This window comes from Gavia stellata, chromosome 23 (genome assembly GCF_030936135.1).
Source record: "Gavia stellata isolate bGavSte3 chromosome 23, bGavSte3.hap2, whole genome shotgun sequence".
In the NCBI taxonomy this organism is placed as follows: Eukaryota; Metazoa; Chordata; class Aves; order Gaviiformes; family Gaviidae; genus Gavia; species Gavia stellata.
Genome location: NC_082616.1, coordinates 1333342 through 1353249, shown reverse-complemented (window position 1 = coordinate 1353249; position 19908 = coordinate 1333342). Strand labels below are relative to the sequence as shown.

The following is a 19908-nucleotide window of genomic DNA, read 5'->3' as shown; positions in this document are numbered from 1 at the left end:
ATAAAGCACAGCACAGAACCTGATAATTGCTAGTGCCTCAAGAACCTCCCAAGAGCTTTTATCACCTCCGGAGGTATAAGACATAACAAATTGGTATCATTTAATTTTGGTCAATGATGTGTAGATCAGGAATGGGGAAAGGCAGTGGATGTTAAACCAGAGATGGCTTCCTTAAGGCGGGATTAACCTTTAGACCACCGAGTTCTGCGGAAGCCAGCCCTTAGAAGAGGTAGAGAACTTGGTTTGCCTGGGCAGGCTGAAAAGCCAACTTCCGCCTCGGGCTTGTTTGCTGTAAGAGGGGCTGTCGCTGGGATGGCATGTTCCGTTACAGCACGGGCACTCATCGTGCCCGTCTCGGCTGTGGTGCAGTCAGCTTGGCTGAACTGCGGCTGCCTTCAAATGGTACTTCTTAAAAACTCACCTACACCTTGAAATGGGCCACTTCCACCAGAGAAGAGCAGTTATATCGTGGTCTGGAAGTGGGTGCGTTATCTATGTCTGCCCATGTTTCTGTCTCCTGAAGCCCTCATCCAAGCTTGAAATCTGCACGGTGAGGGAGGGAAAGGAGACCCAGGTGCTGTTTACACCTTGGAGGAACTTCAGCCTTCCTCTAGAGGTGGGCAGTGACCAAGCTCAATAGCCAAAATTCTCAAGCCTCAGCTTCTATAATACACTGAGGATGTCTGGCAGGGCCGGGGCCTGGGGTGGGTAAAGGTATCGCTGCACTGAAACAGAGACTCGGGAGTTGGTTTTATTCCTACCTTTAGTCCCAGAGCAGAGCAGAGCACACAACTGCCTTCGCTATGCAAATTTGCTGAAAATAGGAACATACTAGAAGAAATAAGTAGTTACCAAGCTTTCCATTCTTGTGTTTTAGTGAAACTACACACATCAAATTTACCATCAAGCAGGGGTGCATGAGCCAGAAGTGAGACAACACTGTTTCAGAAGCCAAACCCACCATTTCTGCTTCATTTGATTTCCTGGAACAAGGTTATGCATCTTACACAGCAATACTTGTTTGAAATCGTACCACCTAGCCTCAATGCCAAAAGCAGGCAATTTGCCTTTAAATAATGCAAATTAATGTAAAGTTTATTGGCTGTTTAAAAAAAGATCTAGTGTTACCCATCAAAAGAATCTTGCACAGACACTGCAACTGTGTAGATAAAAAAGTAACAGGCGGGAGCAGTGAGAACAGCTCCTGGGTTCCCAGTGCTCATGGCGTCAGCCCCGCAGAGCAACGCACGTGGAACAGACAGACGACAGCTACAAGGGCTGCCACAAAGCTCTTGGAATCCACTGGATGATACTTGGTTTTAAAGTCGTTCAAGGGACATGCTTTTAAGCAAACATTGCTGATTCATGAATGCATATTTGCATAAGCTGAGCTTTTAAAAAAATAAAATCATTATTAAAGCTACATACTTAAACAATTTAGGAAGTTTTCTGTGCTACAACTGAATCTATTTGCTTCCATACTCACAGACATGCTTTCTCTGGTACCAGCTGGGGGAAAAAAGTACCATGCTGCAATACTTACTGTACGGTATTGTCAATTTTAAAAGGGAGAGTCTCAGAATTTGAAGACAGCAAACAAAGTCTTTCTGCAGCTGGGACACTTTCTAACTTTCCTTACTGTTGCTGGAAAAGTCTGGTGCCACCGAAGTCAAAATTCTGTCAACCTCTGTGAGCCGGGATTCGGACTTCACGTACCTTAACCAAACAAGAGGAAACATTTGAGTGGTCTTGCCAAAATCCCTAGGCACAGACTTGCTCACACGGTGCAAGGATCAGTAGCTCACTGAATATTTGCAGTTCATATTGCCTTACAGTTAATCGGAGACCGTGTTTGTATTTTAACGAGCAGGTGGATTAAATGGGTTAAGCTGGGATGATAGATACTGCACGTTCCCTGGTAACGTGACTCGGCCGAATTCTTTGTAGAGCACCTCTCTCCTGTGCGTGGTGTTACACAAGCAACTGAAGACACTGTCACAACAGATAGTCTGTAAAAAACCACATTTGGCTAAGTTAAATTAAATTGAGCCCTAGATATCTGGAGTAATTGAAACTAATTACGGGATCATTATTTCTTTTACTGCTTCGTAGCGTCATTAGATTACCAAATGGCTCATTCTGCACACCACTCACTCATTCTCCGTAAGGCATCGTAGCATTTATTGCACAGAGCCCCTCCTGCCCCCAGCTCGCTGGCTGCTGAGCCACTCGCCTTGTGCAAGATGGGCCCCGCTCAGTGCGGCGCACAGGCTCCCCAATGCCCACCGCGACCCGCTCGCCGGCAGTAGGCAGAAAGAACACCTTAGCAAAGCGCCTTCATTGGTGATTGAAGTTAAGGGGACTGCTTAGACTGAACGAGTGGCAAAACCAATCCACCGCGTCATGCATCGATTGTGAAGCACCACAGGCCTTCCAAATTAACAAGGATCCATTTGGTGTTGCAACCTCTTTAATGACTAATTTCCAGAACTAAATAAGTCACAGGACATTTCTGAGTTACTGGAGCAAATTAATTGGGATTCTTTCTTCTCTCTGCAAATAAAAGGCACAGATAGGCGCCTTGTAACTTTAAAAAAACAAACATTGGTGAAGCACAAGTCAAAGTTTGGTACATGATCTATCCATCTGATACAGCTTACTTTGAAATAACCCGATCAGTCAAATAAGCAAGGAGAAAGTTTGGTCCAAGATCAATGGTTTTTATTATTTCAAACTCAGACAAATATATTTCTGAAGAACACTAACACAATTATTTTCACAAGCATATTAAAAATATCTGCCTTGCATGAAAGGTTATAGTACTAAAATTCATGCTATTCAGATCTCAATAGCATAATAGCAAATAAAAGACATTTTCAGCTGTATAAATCACTACACTATAGTGGACAGTAAATAGTATTTCCTGGGTTTAGGGCAAACAACAATCCAGTGGCAGTGAATTTACCACAAAATACAGGTATTGTGAGCACAGCTACACCTAGCTTTGAAACGCCAAAGCAGATCCTCTTCAGCCTCTCCTGTTGTCATTAAACTTCTCAGCTATTTTCTGCAGCTCCAAATCCATAGCGGCCAGGTTTTCCAGTTCCTTTTCCTGTGAAAACACAAAGAGCGTTTCACACATCAAATAACGTTGACAAATGTTTTGTTCCATGAAAGTGAGAGATGAAGACCGTTTCTGAGGCAGACATCTCCTGCTACATACCGGTCCCTGGGCGGCTTGCTAGGGTGGGGGGTGTTAACAGCAGCACAGCACACGCTTTGGGAGTTACGCCATTTCCTGCTTTTAACTGAATTAGGGCTGGGGAAAGTATCAAAATACTCATTCTGAGAGCTGGCCCTAATCACGGCTCGATCTTTTTAGCTTTACAGCTCCATCTTTTTAGATTTAAAGCACCATTATCTAGTGGCGACCTGCTGCTATCTCGCAGCTGCCGCCCCTGCAGCGCGCAGTCACTTCTGCCCAGGTGAAAGTCCCTTAGGAGGCTACAACCTTACGATCGCAGCGGTCCTGGCTTATGACACACAGCGAGCACAGCGTGTGACAAGAGGAACACTTCCGCCTTACCAGATGCTAGGGGGGAAAAATTTTATGCAGCCAGTTCTTGTTTATTATGATGACTTGCTAACAGTGTTTAACCTCTATATAAATTAGTATTAAGCCTCCACTGCTCCAGCCCAGCTTTGTGCAATAGCTACAGTGACATACGCGAGGAGCACCTAGCTGATGCATATAGACTCCGTTTTCCTGGACACCGGAACAGAACAGAATTCCAACAGGAAAAGGATTCACATACATGGGAACTATATGGATGAATCAGGCTTGCAAGCGCAAGCCAGATTCTGCTCTACAATTATATCCAGGAAGTCAACACACAGCTGACTTACTTTTCAGATGTAAATTTTAAACAACCCGACAGACCAAGTGGTGCTTGCTAATCACCTCTCGGCTCCTGCTGCAACGGGCATCTTTGTTGTATTAGTCTGCAAGACCCTAGAGGGAGAGGTAGGGCCCAAAGAGGAAGAAGAATGTCCTTTCTCTTCCTGTCTTGCAGCAGACAGAACCTAATGAGGCTGCACATTGTCTGTATTTTACAAACTGTGCCTGCAGTAGTTCCACTGAATTCATGCAAAGAAAGCAGATTTTTAAATCACTGAAGATCTGGCTCTCAGTGTGACTTAATCTTGTTTGTGGTTTTCCACGCACAGTTTACCAGCTGCCCTTGGGAATGGATTTAGAAATGTGCATGTAAAGTCAGCTTCCCCCAGCTTTTCAGAGAAGCACCTGTACACGTACCTCCTCTTCTGTCAGAGGCCTCTGGCTCAGACCTCCTCTGTCATTCCTGATTACGTGACGTTTTTTCACGTCTTCTCCAGAATTGTACAACTCTGGGAATTCAGCTGATTTCTTCCTGTAATTCAGAAGTTCTGCAAGTTGATCCATCTTGTTGTACTGCCTTTTTGTATCATATCTGTTCATCTTGCCAAGATTCCTCTTCTCGGTGCGTCTGTGGTTCAGAGCGCTTAGGATTTGCTTTTTCTCCCACCAGTCATAGTCGTTATATTCAGGGAAAAGACTCTTCTCGTTCAGGGTGGGACTGCCTTCCTCTTTGCCCTCCAGAAGCTGCTCTCCTGTGCTGTCCCTTTTCTCAAAGTGCCGGCTTTTCCACCACAGCAGTGGGTAGTAAGGGCTGTAGGATGCCGTGGTTCTCTTCTCGCTCTCTGCAGGGAGTCGGCTTCTGTACTCTTCCCTCTCTGCGTATCCTCCCTCCTCCATATTATCCTCTTCATTTTCCATCTGATCACTGCTGTGATGCTTCTTTTCTACTTCCTCCTCCTCCTCCTCACTGTTGCCAGGGTAGCGCTGCTGCTCTACACTGTCCTCAGTGCTGTAGTGTCTTCTAGCCTGCCCTTTGCGCTCTTGAGCGTACGCTTTCTGTGACCCCTTGTCTTCACTGTCCCACAAGCGGTATCTCCCTCCACCACGATGCTCCTTCTCCTTGCTGCCACCGCTGAGATACCTGTCCAGCTCTTCCTCACCTTCATCTTCCAGATACGTCCTTCCCTCAGAATGGTGCCTCCTCACCTCGTGTGATCCATCATGGTATCTCCCCTCCTCGTGCCATTTCTCGTTACTTTCTTCACTGTGGCGATGCTTCTTGTTTTCTTCTTCACTGCTTTCTTCACTCTGCTGCCACCTTTCTCTGTACTCCTCACCTCCCTGGTCTGCATGCCTCTTCTCCTCCACCTCTTCAGACCCATGTCTCCCATGATAACCGCTCTTCTCCTCACGCTGCTGCTCAGACTCTTCAAGATGTTTCTGACGGTGGTTCCTTCTGTCCCAGAGATGGGCCTCCTCTGTGTTTGATTCCTCAGCTAGTTCCTCTTTCTCACCACCACGGCCCCTCTTCTCTTCAGAGGAGTCACCCATTCTATGCTTCCCATGATAATGTCTGGGTTTGTAGGCTTGCTTTTCCTTCTCTGCTTCTTCACTCTCATCAGATTCTACGTGCTCTTGCTGATGGGAGAAATCACGCTCCTTAGACTCATGGTGGTATTTTTCACTTCTGTCTTCCTCGGCCTCTCCCTCTTCGCCTTCATGAATTCTTTTGTAAGGGCTCTGCATTCCCTCCTCCGAATGCCAGTGGCCCACAGGGCGCTGATCATTCCCATCAGGGAATTCCTCTGTGCTTGTGCCTCCAGAGCGGGACTTCTTGTCGAGAACAGCACGCTCTACCTCTTTGTCGTGACGCTTGCTCTCTTTGCTTTCTTCTTCACTGTGGTAGCTCTTCTCCTCCTCTCTTCTAACTTCCTGATAGTGCTTCTTTTCTTCTGTATGAAGTCTCTCCTCTTGAATAGGTGTGTGGTGTCCTTCCTCCTCTTCCTTGCTTTTACCTTCCTCGTGAGCAAGTTTCTCCTCGTTACTTCCTTTCATGTACTTTTTGGATTCCTCTTCTGCCTGACTTTGTTCTTTCTCCACACTCCCGGTATGATGTTTTTCAATCTCTGCTGGGTCTTTCAAATGCCTCACTTCAAGTTGTTTGTTTTCGCTTCTCTCTCTGTCATTTCTACCACCTACAATAACAAAAGCAGCATAATGAAGTAATCCAACTCTCCACTGAAGCGTTATTTCAGTTTAAATAGATAACTGGCTTCCCAAAGTAGCAAGAAGATTTGGACAGAATTAATTTTTTAAATTCTACTTTTAAAAATCAGTCATTTTCTAATATTTTGTATGTTTGCCTGGAAAAGCATTAACTAATTTTCATTTAATTAGGCTTTTTAAAAGTTCCACTGAAATTTCCAGAATAATTTTTCATCTTTGGCTTTTTTCTTTGTTGTTTGTGATCTCATTTTTAGTACTGAATTAAATTAACTCTCATTCCCATTAAAAATCAATGGGATCTGGAGTTGTGTTCAGCTCTTTGAATGTCAGGCCTTAGCCATCACATATGCTTATTCACAAAAAAGACAACCATCTACTTCAAGCTACTCAAAAGTATCTGGGGCTTTTAGCAGATTTTAAAAGTTCTAAGTCGCCTAAAAAAAGAAAAAGAAAGAAATTTGTTACTTTGCAATAGTTATGTTTAATCAAATCATGCCCCTTCCACTATTTCCGAAATGCTAAATGAAAGTCTGACTCTGACCACAACGGTAACAGAGCATTTCTATGAAGATATTTCTGCTTCGTTTGTGTCTGAGTAACATCAGAAATAGATCACAAATCCTAGAAGATTTCAGACAATAGCTGCACGTTATTTAAAAATAGCTCATTATTTCTGAAAAGCTTCTCATTATCTGACATTCTTGGAGATCTGTCTAATGGCAAAAATATGGTCCTTACCCTCTCTTTCCAGTAAGTGTTTTTTCATTTTCCAAAACGTGGCAAATGTACAGGTTTTTTCTGAAACTAACAATGTCATAAACAAAGCTTGATGCCTGATGGCATTCAGCATCTCCTGGAAATTTGGGGCTGAATTAGATACAAATACCTGTATTCCCAAAGCCCCCAAACCACCCTCTTCTAATGACTGTATTAGGGCCATGCATTATTCCCTCTATAAACGAGCAGGAGCCAGATGGGTTTCATTATGGCTTCTTGCTGGCAGGTAAGTTCAAGAGTCTTTTTATTCTTCTGTAATCAAATAAATATAACCGGGCAGAACAGAAAGATGTGTGTTCTGCCGTCTGGCACAGCGTCAAACGTAACCACACTTCACTACAGACAGTGATCAAGCATGCAAACGGGCTTACGCCTCGACATCAAGGCAGCTAAGCACCTTGCCTGTAGGAATGAGCTCATCCGAAATGAGCACTCCCACAGGGAGCTTTCAGCACACGCCTCCAGACCTCCGGAACCAGTACCACAAACTTAATCGTTTCTGGGCTGAGCAGACGACTCCCCTCTCCTGAGCTAGGTGTGGATTTCGCTGCCACCAGGCGCAGGAGCCTTGATGATTTAAGTGGCGGTTATTTGAAGTCAGTTCCTACCCTCTGGGATGCATTCAGCGCGGGGTCCAAACCCCGTCATGCTTATTGACCTCTCTGGCTACCTAAAAAGCTTGTCTAGTTCTCTCAGACTCTCCGGGTGGCTTACGTAGAGAGCCACGTGTGTTAGCCAAGAATCCCTGGCAGTTACCAGGTCAGGCTGTTTGCTCGTTGAGCAAGACAGACTAAACAGAAGGAAATCAGAATTTTGACACTGAAATTTGGAGGCACCAGTTTCATACGGGCTGAAATAACAGTTCACTACCTCCAACACAAGAGAGAATCCATTTACCAAATCCCTTCCACAAGTTCAGATAACGTTGTACTTACTCTTCTTCAGGATTTCTTTGCATTCGGGATTAATCGGTGGTGCGTTTGGCTTAGATAGGGCATTGGACAGAACTTCCACTATGCACCGTGTTACCTAGAAGAAATGAAATAGGAGAAAAAATTCTCATGGGGAAAACGGAAATCCTGCTTCTGACCCAGCGAGTGAGGAAAGCTAGTTTAGGACTAGAGTTCAGGCTAATATTTATGAGTTTTGAATACTCCCCAGCTCCACCACAACTTCTGTGCATTTGGGCAGCAAGTGCTTTGCTCCTCACTCCTGTACCAGGAAGAAGAGAATAGCCATTAGCTCTTTTTATCTCCCCTTTTGTCTGCATAGGTAACAGGCTCCTTTTGTACATTTTTAAATATTAAATACCCTATTCAGTACATAGGAGAGCCAAACAACATGTGGTAACAGCACCCCACCAAAAAAATAACCAACACAACACCCGTTCAAAAGATGAGGATCAGCCTGTAGGATCTGTCCAAATGAGGATGCTGCAAAGGCGTTACCAGAAGTATTGCTTGGATTGTCAAGAAACCAGAAACACCTTTATAGCCTCTATAAGTGACATGCTCCACATTTTTTCATATGCAAGCCCTGCCTCTTTTAGCACTTAATATTCAACTGGACAGTCTTCTGGAAGCATAGGAAATGGATCGATGCAGGGAAGTCACACAACCTCCTCTAACCCTAACCGCCTAAAGTAGCTCTCCTGTACAAAGTCACACAAAATGGTTTTCAAGCGTTGAAGTTGGTGGTTGACCGTCAGGGGTACGAGAGTCTCAGGCTGAAATCTGGGTGGCTGGATAGGAGGAGACAATAAAACATTTATATGGGCATTTTTCTTTTAACTGGTTTTAGTTATTACCAGGTGTTTACTAATCTAAATGATCACGCTATCAACCATTGGAGAGGGTCTCATGTCAGGTTACAGGTGCTGAGAGCAGCTAACAGCATTTATTTAATCAAACAGGTTAAGAATCTCTTCCCGCAGCAGGAGATGTGAAGACTGCATTAGAAAGTCCATTACATAGTTAGTAATGGCAGATATTTCATCTTTCTTCAAATTTGCCATCTCACTTTTTACACTCCAATAACATGCACTATCAAATAATACTTCAGATCATTTTTCGGACAGCTGTAAAACGTAGAGTTTCAAAAGTACCACGCTGACACAAGAAGCCAGCTTCCATTTTCATCAAATGCACCGAAGTGCAAGCAGGTATCTCCTGACAGCTAAAGGGACTCCGAGTTCCACATGACCGATGATCTCTTGAGAGTTTACCCTTAGGTAAAAAAAGCATTACCCCGAGAGTTTAAAAACAAAACATGGAGACCATGTGACTGATATTTTCTGAAATTTGCTTTGACATACAGCTACTCACCATTTCTTCAATATGGTCTTTTTCCACTGGAACTGCGCTGACACCTAGAAGAAAAACAAATTATTACAAACTCGTTAATCCTAGCAACAAGCATCACTGACAGGAGTCCTCAATCAGACTGGTCTGATGGGATGGCTTGAGTTTTGGGTTGGCAGGTCAGTAAACCAGGCACGTTTTGCAATAAATCTTTTCTTATTCAGAGTGGAAACGCAATGTAAAGTTGCAGCCTAGCATGAGAGAAGAGGCATGTTGACATTTCTAGCACAAAAAGAAAATGCATCAAAAAATAGTAAGCAACGCTTAAATTCCAAGACTGGAGCTTTACTGCAAGTCAGGTCTTCATGTAGTTGTACCTGTTTGGTGGTAAAAAAACCAGGAAAGAAGCAAGGCCCCAAGAACCTTTCGGCTTCTGCAAGAGGCTCTGGGTGCCCCCCCACCTCCTCCCCAATAGGAGACCATTCTTCAAGGCTTTAAAGCAACTGCTGTCCCAATCCTGCTGTAGAAATCCTGTCTCCTTTGGGCAGGAAGCAGCTCCAGAAGGGAAGGACAGAGCCAGAAGGGACAGGAAAATTTCCATTCACCGAGTGGTCCATTATCACCCCATGAAATAAGCAAAAAAAAAAATCAAATCCCAGTGGAAAACACTATTCCAGAAGGAAGCAGCACAACCATCTCCCGCCCTGTCCTGAGGACCTGTAGGGTAATTAACAACTCCTTCCAGCAGCTCTACTGCACCTGGTCCAAGGTATTTGCTTTTGGAAAGAAGCTGTTGCAAATGAAACCTCCACGCTGCTTTATTTTGCCATCACTGCTGCAATATGTCTCCAGCTGGTTAATGAGCTTGGCTGCTCTGCATTATTAATAAACTGTGTTAATTCTCATCCACCTTGAGATTTGCAGAAGTGAAGTTAAGCAAGTCTGCAAGCCACACACGAGTACATAGAAGCAAGGTTTATTGTATCACAGCTTCACAGACTTACCGCGTGGTATATAATCACAGTACACAAACTTATAGCTTGGGGTGCAGTTCTGAAGTCTTTACACAAGTCAGAATAGTCTTAAATACACCTATCACCCTCTCTGCAATACCGCTTGGTTGGGACAGTGAGAGATCTTCCGTAAAAGATGAACATAAAGCAGATATGGAGATGAAGGGGGTCAGTTCACCCTATAGTGTCAGGAAAAATGCTGCCCCAAGGAAGTTTCCTGTGAAGCAGACAGGAGCATGTAGCCTTGCACTACTGGAAGTGGCAAAACTTTTCTTCTTTTCTGTGTCTGCAGAGGAAGCAGACATCCCCTTGAGCACTGACTCTGTGTGTAATAACTGAACACAATACAATAATAACTCTCTTGATATTTCTACTGTCCTCTATTTTTGCTCCCCAAACACATATGTAGGAATGTGCTTCTCCAGCCCCCGTCTCTTCTCTGCGTATACAACTGCGATCACAGAAGGGAACCCACACGAGGATAGCGCAGAAGGGATTCCCCTAAAATAGCACTACATCCCCACCCCACCATTTCCCCAGAACGCCAGGTGGTGTGTGGGGGAGATGGTGCTACACAGAGCCAACCCTCTCCCCCATCTTCTGCGTTCAGTGCTGACTGAGCCAGGCTCTAGGTTACTTTATTTACTAACCTAGTATGCAAATAACTACCACACCGCACAGTGCTGATGCTGCTGCAGTCTAACCTGCCTGCGTCCTCCATCAGAGCGCGGAGGGTAAGGATGTACGTACACACGGGGGCAGGAGACTGGCAAAGTCCTTTCTACTAAAAGAAGCGTTATCCACTAAAAGGACATTCTCCCCAACCCCGAAGGGTTGGAGGTGCTGCTCTTATGGCATGAGCTGCTCAGTCACCACTTACATGTAAGCAGAGGGGATGACCCGCTTCGTTGCCTCTTTCTTGACGAGGCTCCCCTGGTCCTGCAGCCCGTGAGAAATCATGACATGCACAAGGGCAAACATCTGATTTTGTCCCTTTAGCGATGCCGCCACAGCACATCTCCTGGGAGTTACACCCAGCTGATGTGATAAAGCACAGAACAAACTTCTGAACGTCTTTTGCTCCTAGAGATGCCAACTTCAGGCTGCCTCTCAAGCGCTATGTCAGTGGTGCGGGAATATAAAGTCAGGTTGTACTCACTGCCTTTGCCCTGTCATTCCAAAGCTCCCGTCTCTCCAGGGAGATTTACAGATAGGTTAATGACCATTAAGCAAGTGCTTGGTTAATGATGAAAGCTGACATGCACAGATGAAGAGGAAGCATTAGGCTACCATAACAATGTCAGAAGAAGCAAATGGTATTGGACTTATGTCATATTAACCTGCCCAGAGGAACAAAATGAGTATCCAATCCATCCCAGAGCCTGAAATAACATAGTGAAGCAGCTGCTCTGCCAGAGCCGAGATAGGAAGCCTGTGGGGAGCCAGTATGCCCCGCTTTACACCGGTGCTGGCAGCGCTAGCCCGCGCCAGCTGGCAAGAGCTCCCTCAGGGCCACCTGCCAGCTGGAGATGGCTGGCCAACACCTCTGCCTTCCTCTCCACGTGTGCTCCGGAGGGGTGAAGCCATCGCCCCGGCATCGCCGACACAGTCAGGCGGCAGGGTACCCACCCACGGGGCTTGCGGGGACACAGCAGACGGTGCAACTGCAGGGTTTCAGGGCAGAAACAAAGTCAGAGCGCAGGCCGAGATGGAAACCCTTCCCTCGCCCATGCAGAAAAACCAGACCACAGACCCACAAAGGAAAGCAAAGCCCTGGGTCTGCTTGCCCCTCCTGGACCAAATCTGCCCTGGCAGTTACAATCAGATTATTAGATTTTGCAGCTGATGAAGATCACAAAGAAAGATGAGAAATGCAGGACAAATTCAGGTGGCTTTTGCTTGCATCTCCAAGATCGGGACAGATCTTTTAGTGGGTCGCTGATGAAATCCCCACATGGCTTTGTTTCATTAATGCCGATGACTCAGTGCAGTGCCATTGCTCATCAAAATGTCAGCAAAAACCCTTCCTAGGAAAGATCACAGAAACTTTGGCATACTGATTTGCAGAAGGAGCACTAGAAAGTTCTTGAAGTTAATGTTTCACTGATTCCCAGCCCCAAACAAACTCCTTAGTTCACTGATTCTGGCTGACATTCAAAAGCAAGATAGCCAAAATGGATGTAAAGAGGTACCTGACCCATTTGATGGTGTAAACAGGAAAAAATATTCAGTAAGAAATCCCCACGGGGTCTGTGGAATAAGCCTGGTGAGCTTCTCTGGGTTGGGGTCTCTCCCTCCATCTTCCACCCTCCCCTTCGATTACAATAAAGGCATTTGAAGGTAGCCGACTTCATTACAGTGTTTCTGTACAAGTCCCAGAAGCGTTTCCATGTGGAGACCTCTCACGTACCAAAAGCCGAACCACTCAACCCGGAACGACACCGATTCTTTCAAGAAATTATGTAGCATGCAGAAAAAGCTATAAAGCCGAGCGATGGCCTCATCCTGTTGTGTTTAACCTTCATGTCACAGTTGGGTTTTAATATTTAATGCCGCGTGCCAGAAACGTTTTCTGTTAGTTGAAGCTACTCTACAATCGCCTCCCCGTATCAAGACCTGGCTGGCAAAAACCGAGCAGCACCGCTCAGCAGAATGAGGCCGAGAAGTCTTTGTGGGAAGAGGCTGTGCTGGGGGAGAGGAACAGATCAAAAGTCGCCGACCAGCGCTCGCCCCGCGGGAGGGAACGGGCCGCGGCCAACGGGGCACCGCTCCGGGCAGCCCGCCGCCCCCCTCGCCGCCCCTACCTCACCCCCCACCCCGCTCGCCGGGGCGACCCCGCGGTGACGCAGGGCGGGCCGGGCATGACGTCATACACCCACCGATGGCGTCACCCCTCCGGCAGCGGAGTGGGGGGGGGGGCTCCACCGCTCTTCATGAGCCGACCCCCCCTTACGCCCCGAGCCCGGTGGGGCTTTTGAGTCGCCTCTCCCTGAGGGCGAGGGCGGGCTTGGCCGGACCCGCCGCCGAGGGAGCTCAGCGGCCGCCGTCCCCTCAGGGGCGCCGCGCCCGCCCGCCCGCCCGCTCACCTGCCAGGGCGGCGGCCCCCAGGAGGCCGAGCAGCGCCAGCGGCCCCATGCTCCCCTCGCTCGGCTCGGCTCGGCTCGGCTCGGCTCGGCTCCGCTCGGCGGCTCGCCGCTATTTAAAGGGGGGAGCGGGGGCGGAGGAGACGGGCGGGGGGCCCCGCCGGGAACCTGCGTCACTCCGAGCCCCCGGGGGCGGCGCCGCCGCCGCCCCCTCTTGTCCTCTCCCCCACAGCGGCGCCGCCCGCAGCCGCGGGACCCCCTCGGCCCGCGCCCCCCCCCCCAGCCCCAACCCCAACCCCATCCCGCCGCCCTCCATCCCGGCCCCGCCGCTCGCCAGCCCCGGGGGAAGTTTCTCCCAGGCTGGGAAAGCCGAGCGCATCTTCCCTGCCCTGGCAGCATCTCCGCCCCCCGCCTCGGACCCCCAACGCCCCTTTCCGCCCCCCATCCCCTCCGACAGGGAGAAGCGGGGGGTGCCCCTGCCCCTGCCCCTGCCCCAGCTCAGAGGATGCGGCATCACCCTTCGGTCTTCCCCACGGTCAGAGGCTGCGGAGCCGCTGCCACAGGGAGGAGGTGCGGTAAGCCATCCCTCCGACAGCTCGCGCAAGAAACCCCGCTGCCTTTCCACGCTCGCTGCCGAGCAAAGGAGCAAAGCCTTTCCAGGGGCTGCAGCAGCCTTTCTTTCTTTCTTTCCCCTGCGAGTTTTCTCTCCCTTCCACTCAAATCATCGCCCCCCGCCCTGCGCACAGCACACCCAGAACCAGAGAGCGACTGGGAATGATCCCAGTCTGTCCTGGGAGGGGGCCAGGGGATCCAGTTTGGACTGGGACAGGGCCCAGTCTGTCCTGGGAGGGGGCCTGGGTATCCCGTTTGGACTGGGAATGATCCCAGTCTGTCCTGGGAGAGGGCCAGGGGATCCAGTTTTTAGGTTGGACTTGATGATCTTACAGGTCTTTTCCAACCGTAGTGATTCTGTGATTCTGTGATTCTGGATCCCCGTACTTCTGTCGCCTGGGGAGCGAACCACACGCCGTGTTCCTCAAGAGTTTTACCAGGGAAACCACTGCTCTTAGCATCCATCTCCACAGGCAAACCTCTTATTTACTGTGATGATGCTCTGGGGAGCCGCAGCAAACCTACAGAGACCAAGTTTTACATCATTTTCTTAAACAGCCCCCACTGTCCCAATTAGTCCTTGATGGACTGGAAAGCACAAACGACAGGCTATGACGAGCTCTCCGCACAGCAAGTCTGAACGCTCCCCCCAGTTCCCTTCAGAGCCAGGCAAAGACGTTGTAAGATCAGGACTTGTTTTGCTTTTCTTTTCATTAACTCTTAGAGGGCCATCTCTAAATTTTGTGTATTTTTCAGTTGTTCTTTTTTGTTTGTTCTCAGCGCTAAGCAGGTGGCCCTCTAATTGCCAGTGTTCATGGAGGACAATGGATCTACACATCAAAACGGCAGTTATCTCTATTATCGTCCTGCGTACTATTACATTGTGTATTAACAACGGCAGGCTGCTATAACCATATAGCCTTTAAACGTACAAAACAGGACACGAGGACACAACACTCCAGTAAAACTTACACGCAGCTTCATCTGTGCGTGAAGGAAGCCAGGAATTTCAGCTCCGTTTGAAGCTTGTTTCAGAAGACAGCCTTTACCTCCAGGAGGCAAAGCCAGGTACCTCGTTCACCTTGCATTCAGATGACGGTTTCTGCAAAATAACAGAACCCAGTTACCTGGTCACCGTGAAAAGCAAATCAACACTGCAACATCTTCTCCGCTTCCTCAACCTCCCCCTCCTGCATGCAGCTCCCATACCGCCTATACAAGCCCCATCTCCACAGGCAGATGCTTCTTTGGAAATCACCGGCCTTGATTGCGGCAAGTTGAGAGCACAATTCAAAACACTATGAAGAATTTCACCGGTTCCAAGGCCCCCATGTCCTCCTCGGTCTGTGTGAGGATTCAGCCTGGCCTCAACCTCCCCAGCTGCTCACGAGAAAGAATTTTAGGTGAAACATTTTCCATTTAAGCATTCTCTGCTTCCCCAGGCCTATAAATAGCACTCTCTGGTTATCCTTGTGTAACTGCTCTACTCCAGCATTTGCTTGGCTCTACTTATCTTGGACATGACAGTCAAAAGGGGCAAGTGATACAAAGTCGCTGAATAAAAATAGCCAGCTATTTTAGTACCTATGAGGTGTTCGTACTAAGTACCTGTATCGCACAAGTCCTGTTGATAGTTGGTACAACCAGCACTACAGAAGCCGCCTTGCTGCAGAAGAGACAGCTGAGATTAAGCAGTCCCGCACCCCTGCCTCATGTGGCTTCTAATCCATCCCTTGCACCGCAGCAGCCACCACTGGGGCTTTACGGCTGTTGGTTTATTTGTATTTGACTTGTAGGATTCCTCTGAAACGCTCCCTCGCCTCAGCATTGTGTGGGTTGATCCCAAAAAATCAAGAAGTCCTGTATTTGCCGTTGATAAGAGAAGATGTTAAAGCACTGCCGGGGCACGTTTCGCCATCGGTTGTATCGGGTTCTACTGGGAGCACATGTTAACACCTTCAGATTTGACCAGAACCGAGGTTACAAAGATTTGCAAGTTTTGCAGGAGATCACCCAAGAGGTCCGTGACAGGAGCAGGGACAGAACTGGATGGAGTACATCTAATTCCATCTTCAGCACCCAAGGGTAGGATTTCAAAACACGATCCCACAGACTTTTCTGGCAGCACTGGAAAACCAGACAGAGAAAATCTAAACACCTTGCCCGCAGTTAATTAAGTCAGCCTGTATTTTCAAAACAATGTCGCTTCACACGGGCTTTTACAGCCAGGTATCAGCTGGCACGATCTTCCCCTCAGATTAGGAAAGAGATGTGACTGCATTAAGTCAGGATTACAGCAGGCGGTGGCATATTTCACTCCATCGGTTTTGAGTGGCACACCCCAACCTCCCTCCTCAGATGTGTCAGAACTTTGACTGCAGTGATATACATGCCTCATAATGTTGTGACAATCTATCACTCTATGAATAAACAGTACTTATCTTGCTGGATCCTCTCAAATACAAACGCTTTAAAAAAATACATGTTTGGCTCATCCTAGAAGCTAGAACTTCAAAGGATGACAAGCGAGTTTCTGTGCCTGAGCTCCTTCTAAATTGAGAGGAGACTGCTCGGGGAATATGAGGATTGCTCTCCTCTAATTAAATGTGCTAGTGGGATTATCTTCATTCTTGGATGCCAATTAGTTTTCACAGGATGAAAATCCTGCAGCCTATTTCATGAACAAATTCATCTCTTTCATTCAGACGGTGCTAAGGGGATGGATCTGGAGAAAAACACCAATCAAATCAGAAAAGCCAGCACCTCAAGGGACATCATCTATCCAGCTTCACTAATGGCAGCAAAAATCCTTTCAGAGGTCTATGTGTATGCAATGCCGGTTGCTACATAATGGATAATGGACTTGCACAGATGCTTAGGCTTTGCTGCCGTTATATGTTACCGTATATATATTTACCCACAGCTCACTAATACCAACTGTTACAGTGGCTTAGAGCTGGTGCAACATGTAGTTGCACCTTGCCCCAGGAATTCAATTATCATCTTAGTAGCTCTACAGTGAGGCAGGATCAGGTGCCTGGCTCATCAACCTGTTCCTACGGTAGCGGACTTCAGAGGAGTTAAAATCCATCAGACACATTCCCTGGAGAGGGAACAGGCCAGTGCTCAGCTGGATCTCGTCTGCGCTTCATACAGACACGGGGCCTGGCAAAGCAGAAGGGACAACCCTTCAGGAGTCCGTATGCCTGTATACACCCCAAAATCTTTGCACGCCTCCAGTCAAAGCCTCTGTGAGAGGTGGCAGCCAGGGCCACACTCAGACCTCCTCCTTATTGAGCAAAGACGATTTATGCTGTATCAGGCACCTGCAGTGGTGCTGATGAATGGAGCTTGCTTGTCGAGTTACGAGAGGATCTGACAAACAACAGGGACAGCGGTATCAGGAACAGTGTCTGCTTGAGCTGAATCCATGGGAGATGAAATGATACTGCTATTAGATGAGGCAAAACGCTCCTAAACACACCCTGCAGCAGCCTGCGCTTGGGTGGATTGGGCTGGTACAGTTTGTTACTTGTAACGGGTGGTCAGTCTGCACATTTCAGTTCAGCCTCTCTGTCGTCCGAAACCCCACAGTGATAAAAGATGCACCCTCGTAGCAGAACTGAGTCCACAGGATGCAAATCACCTGCATGCACTCAGATATAGAACCACCTAATTTTGTATTTACACAATAACCAGCTTCCAATTTAAATCTCAAATGCACACTTCTTGCCTCCACTGAATATTTTTGGGACATTTTTCCCCTGAAAGTTAAACATGCCTGTCACTGCCTGCAGCCTTAGCCCAAAGTATCAATGAACCATCCAGCAAACAGAGCTCCAGTTGAGAGACAGAGGAGCTGTGAGGAGACCCTGCGTGATACAGATGTGTAATTTCTGCAGAGTGGGCAACTACCTTTTTTCCTTTCTATATTTATATAGTACCTCACACCTCATGCCACGTGCTCTTAGGCAGTACGGAAACAACTGTTAGAAACCGACTACTAGTCTTTAGTCTCAAAGACTTTCTTCAATGAAAATCTAAAGAATCTACAGGGTATTTCTGCTTCAGAACCAAGAGAACTTAAAAGTTCAGGTTGACTCTTCTTGAAATGTCTTTCTTGGATTGTCTTTCTTGGTTTTCTTTAATAGAAGAAGATTTTGCTTGCTTGTAACCCTCTTCTCTGCCATGCAGGATCCTCCTAGCTCCACTTTGGTGATATTTCTGTACCACAGAAATGAGGTCAAATGTTATATGGCCAAACTGAAAAGTGGTTTAAAATATGCCTATAACACGTCATAGATGTTACAGGATCTTAAAAATACATGCACAGACACTGCTATGGTCTTCTGGAAAAAGCCCTATGCCAGCTGATAGAACTCTTCAGAGACTGTGGAGACTCACCGCCTACAGAAGCTGTAAAGATATCACCAGAAAAAAAAACAAAACCCAAACCCAAAACACAGGTAAGTGAGAGGAAAGACCAAGTGTAAACAACCATTTCCCCAACATCCCAGCTTTTCCACACGGACATCTTCACATACGCTGCTCACGTACACCTATCTTCCCCCAGTCATTCCTCCCTCAGTGATTGTCAGCTCAGGTGGGAGAAAACTAGATTATGCTGCAATACAAAAATAAATACATAAATAAAAAGCAGACTTCAGGGTCTACAGAACAAAGGACAATTTTCCATACTGCACTGTCAGCATGATTACCACTAAAAAGCAGCGCCACTTCCTAGGTCCTTCCCTGACGGCAAGTCGCTGACCTTGCTCGCTCCAGGCAGTAAATGCAACTTAGCTCTTGCAGTTACACGGCTATGGCATCCACGGGAAAGATGTCACCGGTGTGAAACAACATGCACGTTTCCTGCCCTCCTACAAGAGAAAGTCGGAATTTGCCTAATACCATTGCACCGCTGGGGTCTTTAGTCACAAGTCACCTGTGCTGCCACTTCTCACCTTGGTATAAATTCCTGATTTTCTCTACTAAAATGATGTGCAGGAGTCCCAGTCAAAACCTGCCACTCCAGATGAACCGACCATCAAGCTAAAATGCAGCATTGGATCCATGGGAGCCCTTACATGATTACTCATGGCTTTATGAATTTGGCTATGACTAAATCCTCTCCTAGCCTTAGCTGTAATGAAATTGCCTCGCTGACAACAGGAGCAACCTCTGCAGCCCCAGATGCCTTCTCCTCTGCAAGGGGGGAGGTAACAGCACCCCAACACCCTCCTCACCAGAGATGAGTCCCGGACAATGAGCAACAGCACCCCTGAAAGCCACCAGCACATCTCCCCTGGCCCAGCTTTCGGATGCTTGGCATCGCTGCAGGAGTGGGGCTCCCAGGCAGCTGATGCGCAGAGCTGTGGGGCGTCTCACCCTCCGGCCTGGGCACACCTAGACCCCTTCCCCCACCCAAAAAACCCCCCACAAAACAACCCCTGCCCAAACCCCCAGCATTTTTTTAAAGTGTGCAATTAACCACACCGGTAACCTCACTGGTGAAGAAGCTTGGGGCTTGTGCAGTAGGCTGTAAAACAGGATGGGAATTTCTTTCGGCAAGCAAAATGCTGACTTAAGCCCTCATATTTTGAGTGCTGCTTGTCATTAAGCAAAAATGACTTTTACAGTTGCCTTTGCACTGTAAGTAATTTCATTTAGGCAATGAAACAGCCCCATTCAGTGTTTCTGCCTGCATTTTGTCAACTGTATATGTTCCATTTAATATTTACAGACTGGGGCACTAGTCTGGCTTACTTAGTAATTAATTTCTTTAAATATTTATAGCACTTCGACTCTCAGCAAGGGTTCTGTTTGGTAAGAACAACATTGTTCTGTGGTTGATAGTGTCATGGAAATTTCAGAGGCAAATTTCAATTTTGTAAGATAAAAACATATAGATTTCTGCAACAGACCGTAACGATTTCAAAGGAAACTTTTTGTTGCTGAACAACTTATGTACTGAAAAAGAAAAATCCCATCATGTCCTT

At 47.2% G+C, this 19908-nt stretch overlaps 1 protein-coding gene across 1 annotated transcript; it reads right to left on the bottom strand.

Moving 5' to 3' along the window:
• Nucleotides 1-2667: 2667 nt before the first annotated feature.
• CHGB (chromogranin B) lies at nucleotides 2668-13349 on the bottom strand. Its single transcript, XM_059828525.1, has 5 exons — nucleotides 13301-13349; nucleotides 9226-9269; nucleotides 7837-7930; nucleotides 4316-6093; nucleotides 2668-3112 (listed from the first exon to the last, which is right to left on the bottom strand). The coding sequence occupies exons 1-5, from the start codon at nucleotides 13347-13349 to the stop codon at nucleotides 3029-3031; spliced, it is 2049 nt and encodes a 682-aa protein (XP_059684508.1). The 3' UTR covers nucleotides 2668-3028.
• Between the last annotated feature and the right edge of the window lie 6559 nt (nucleotides 13350-19908).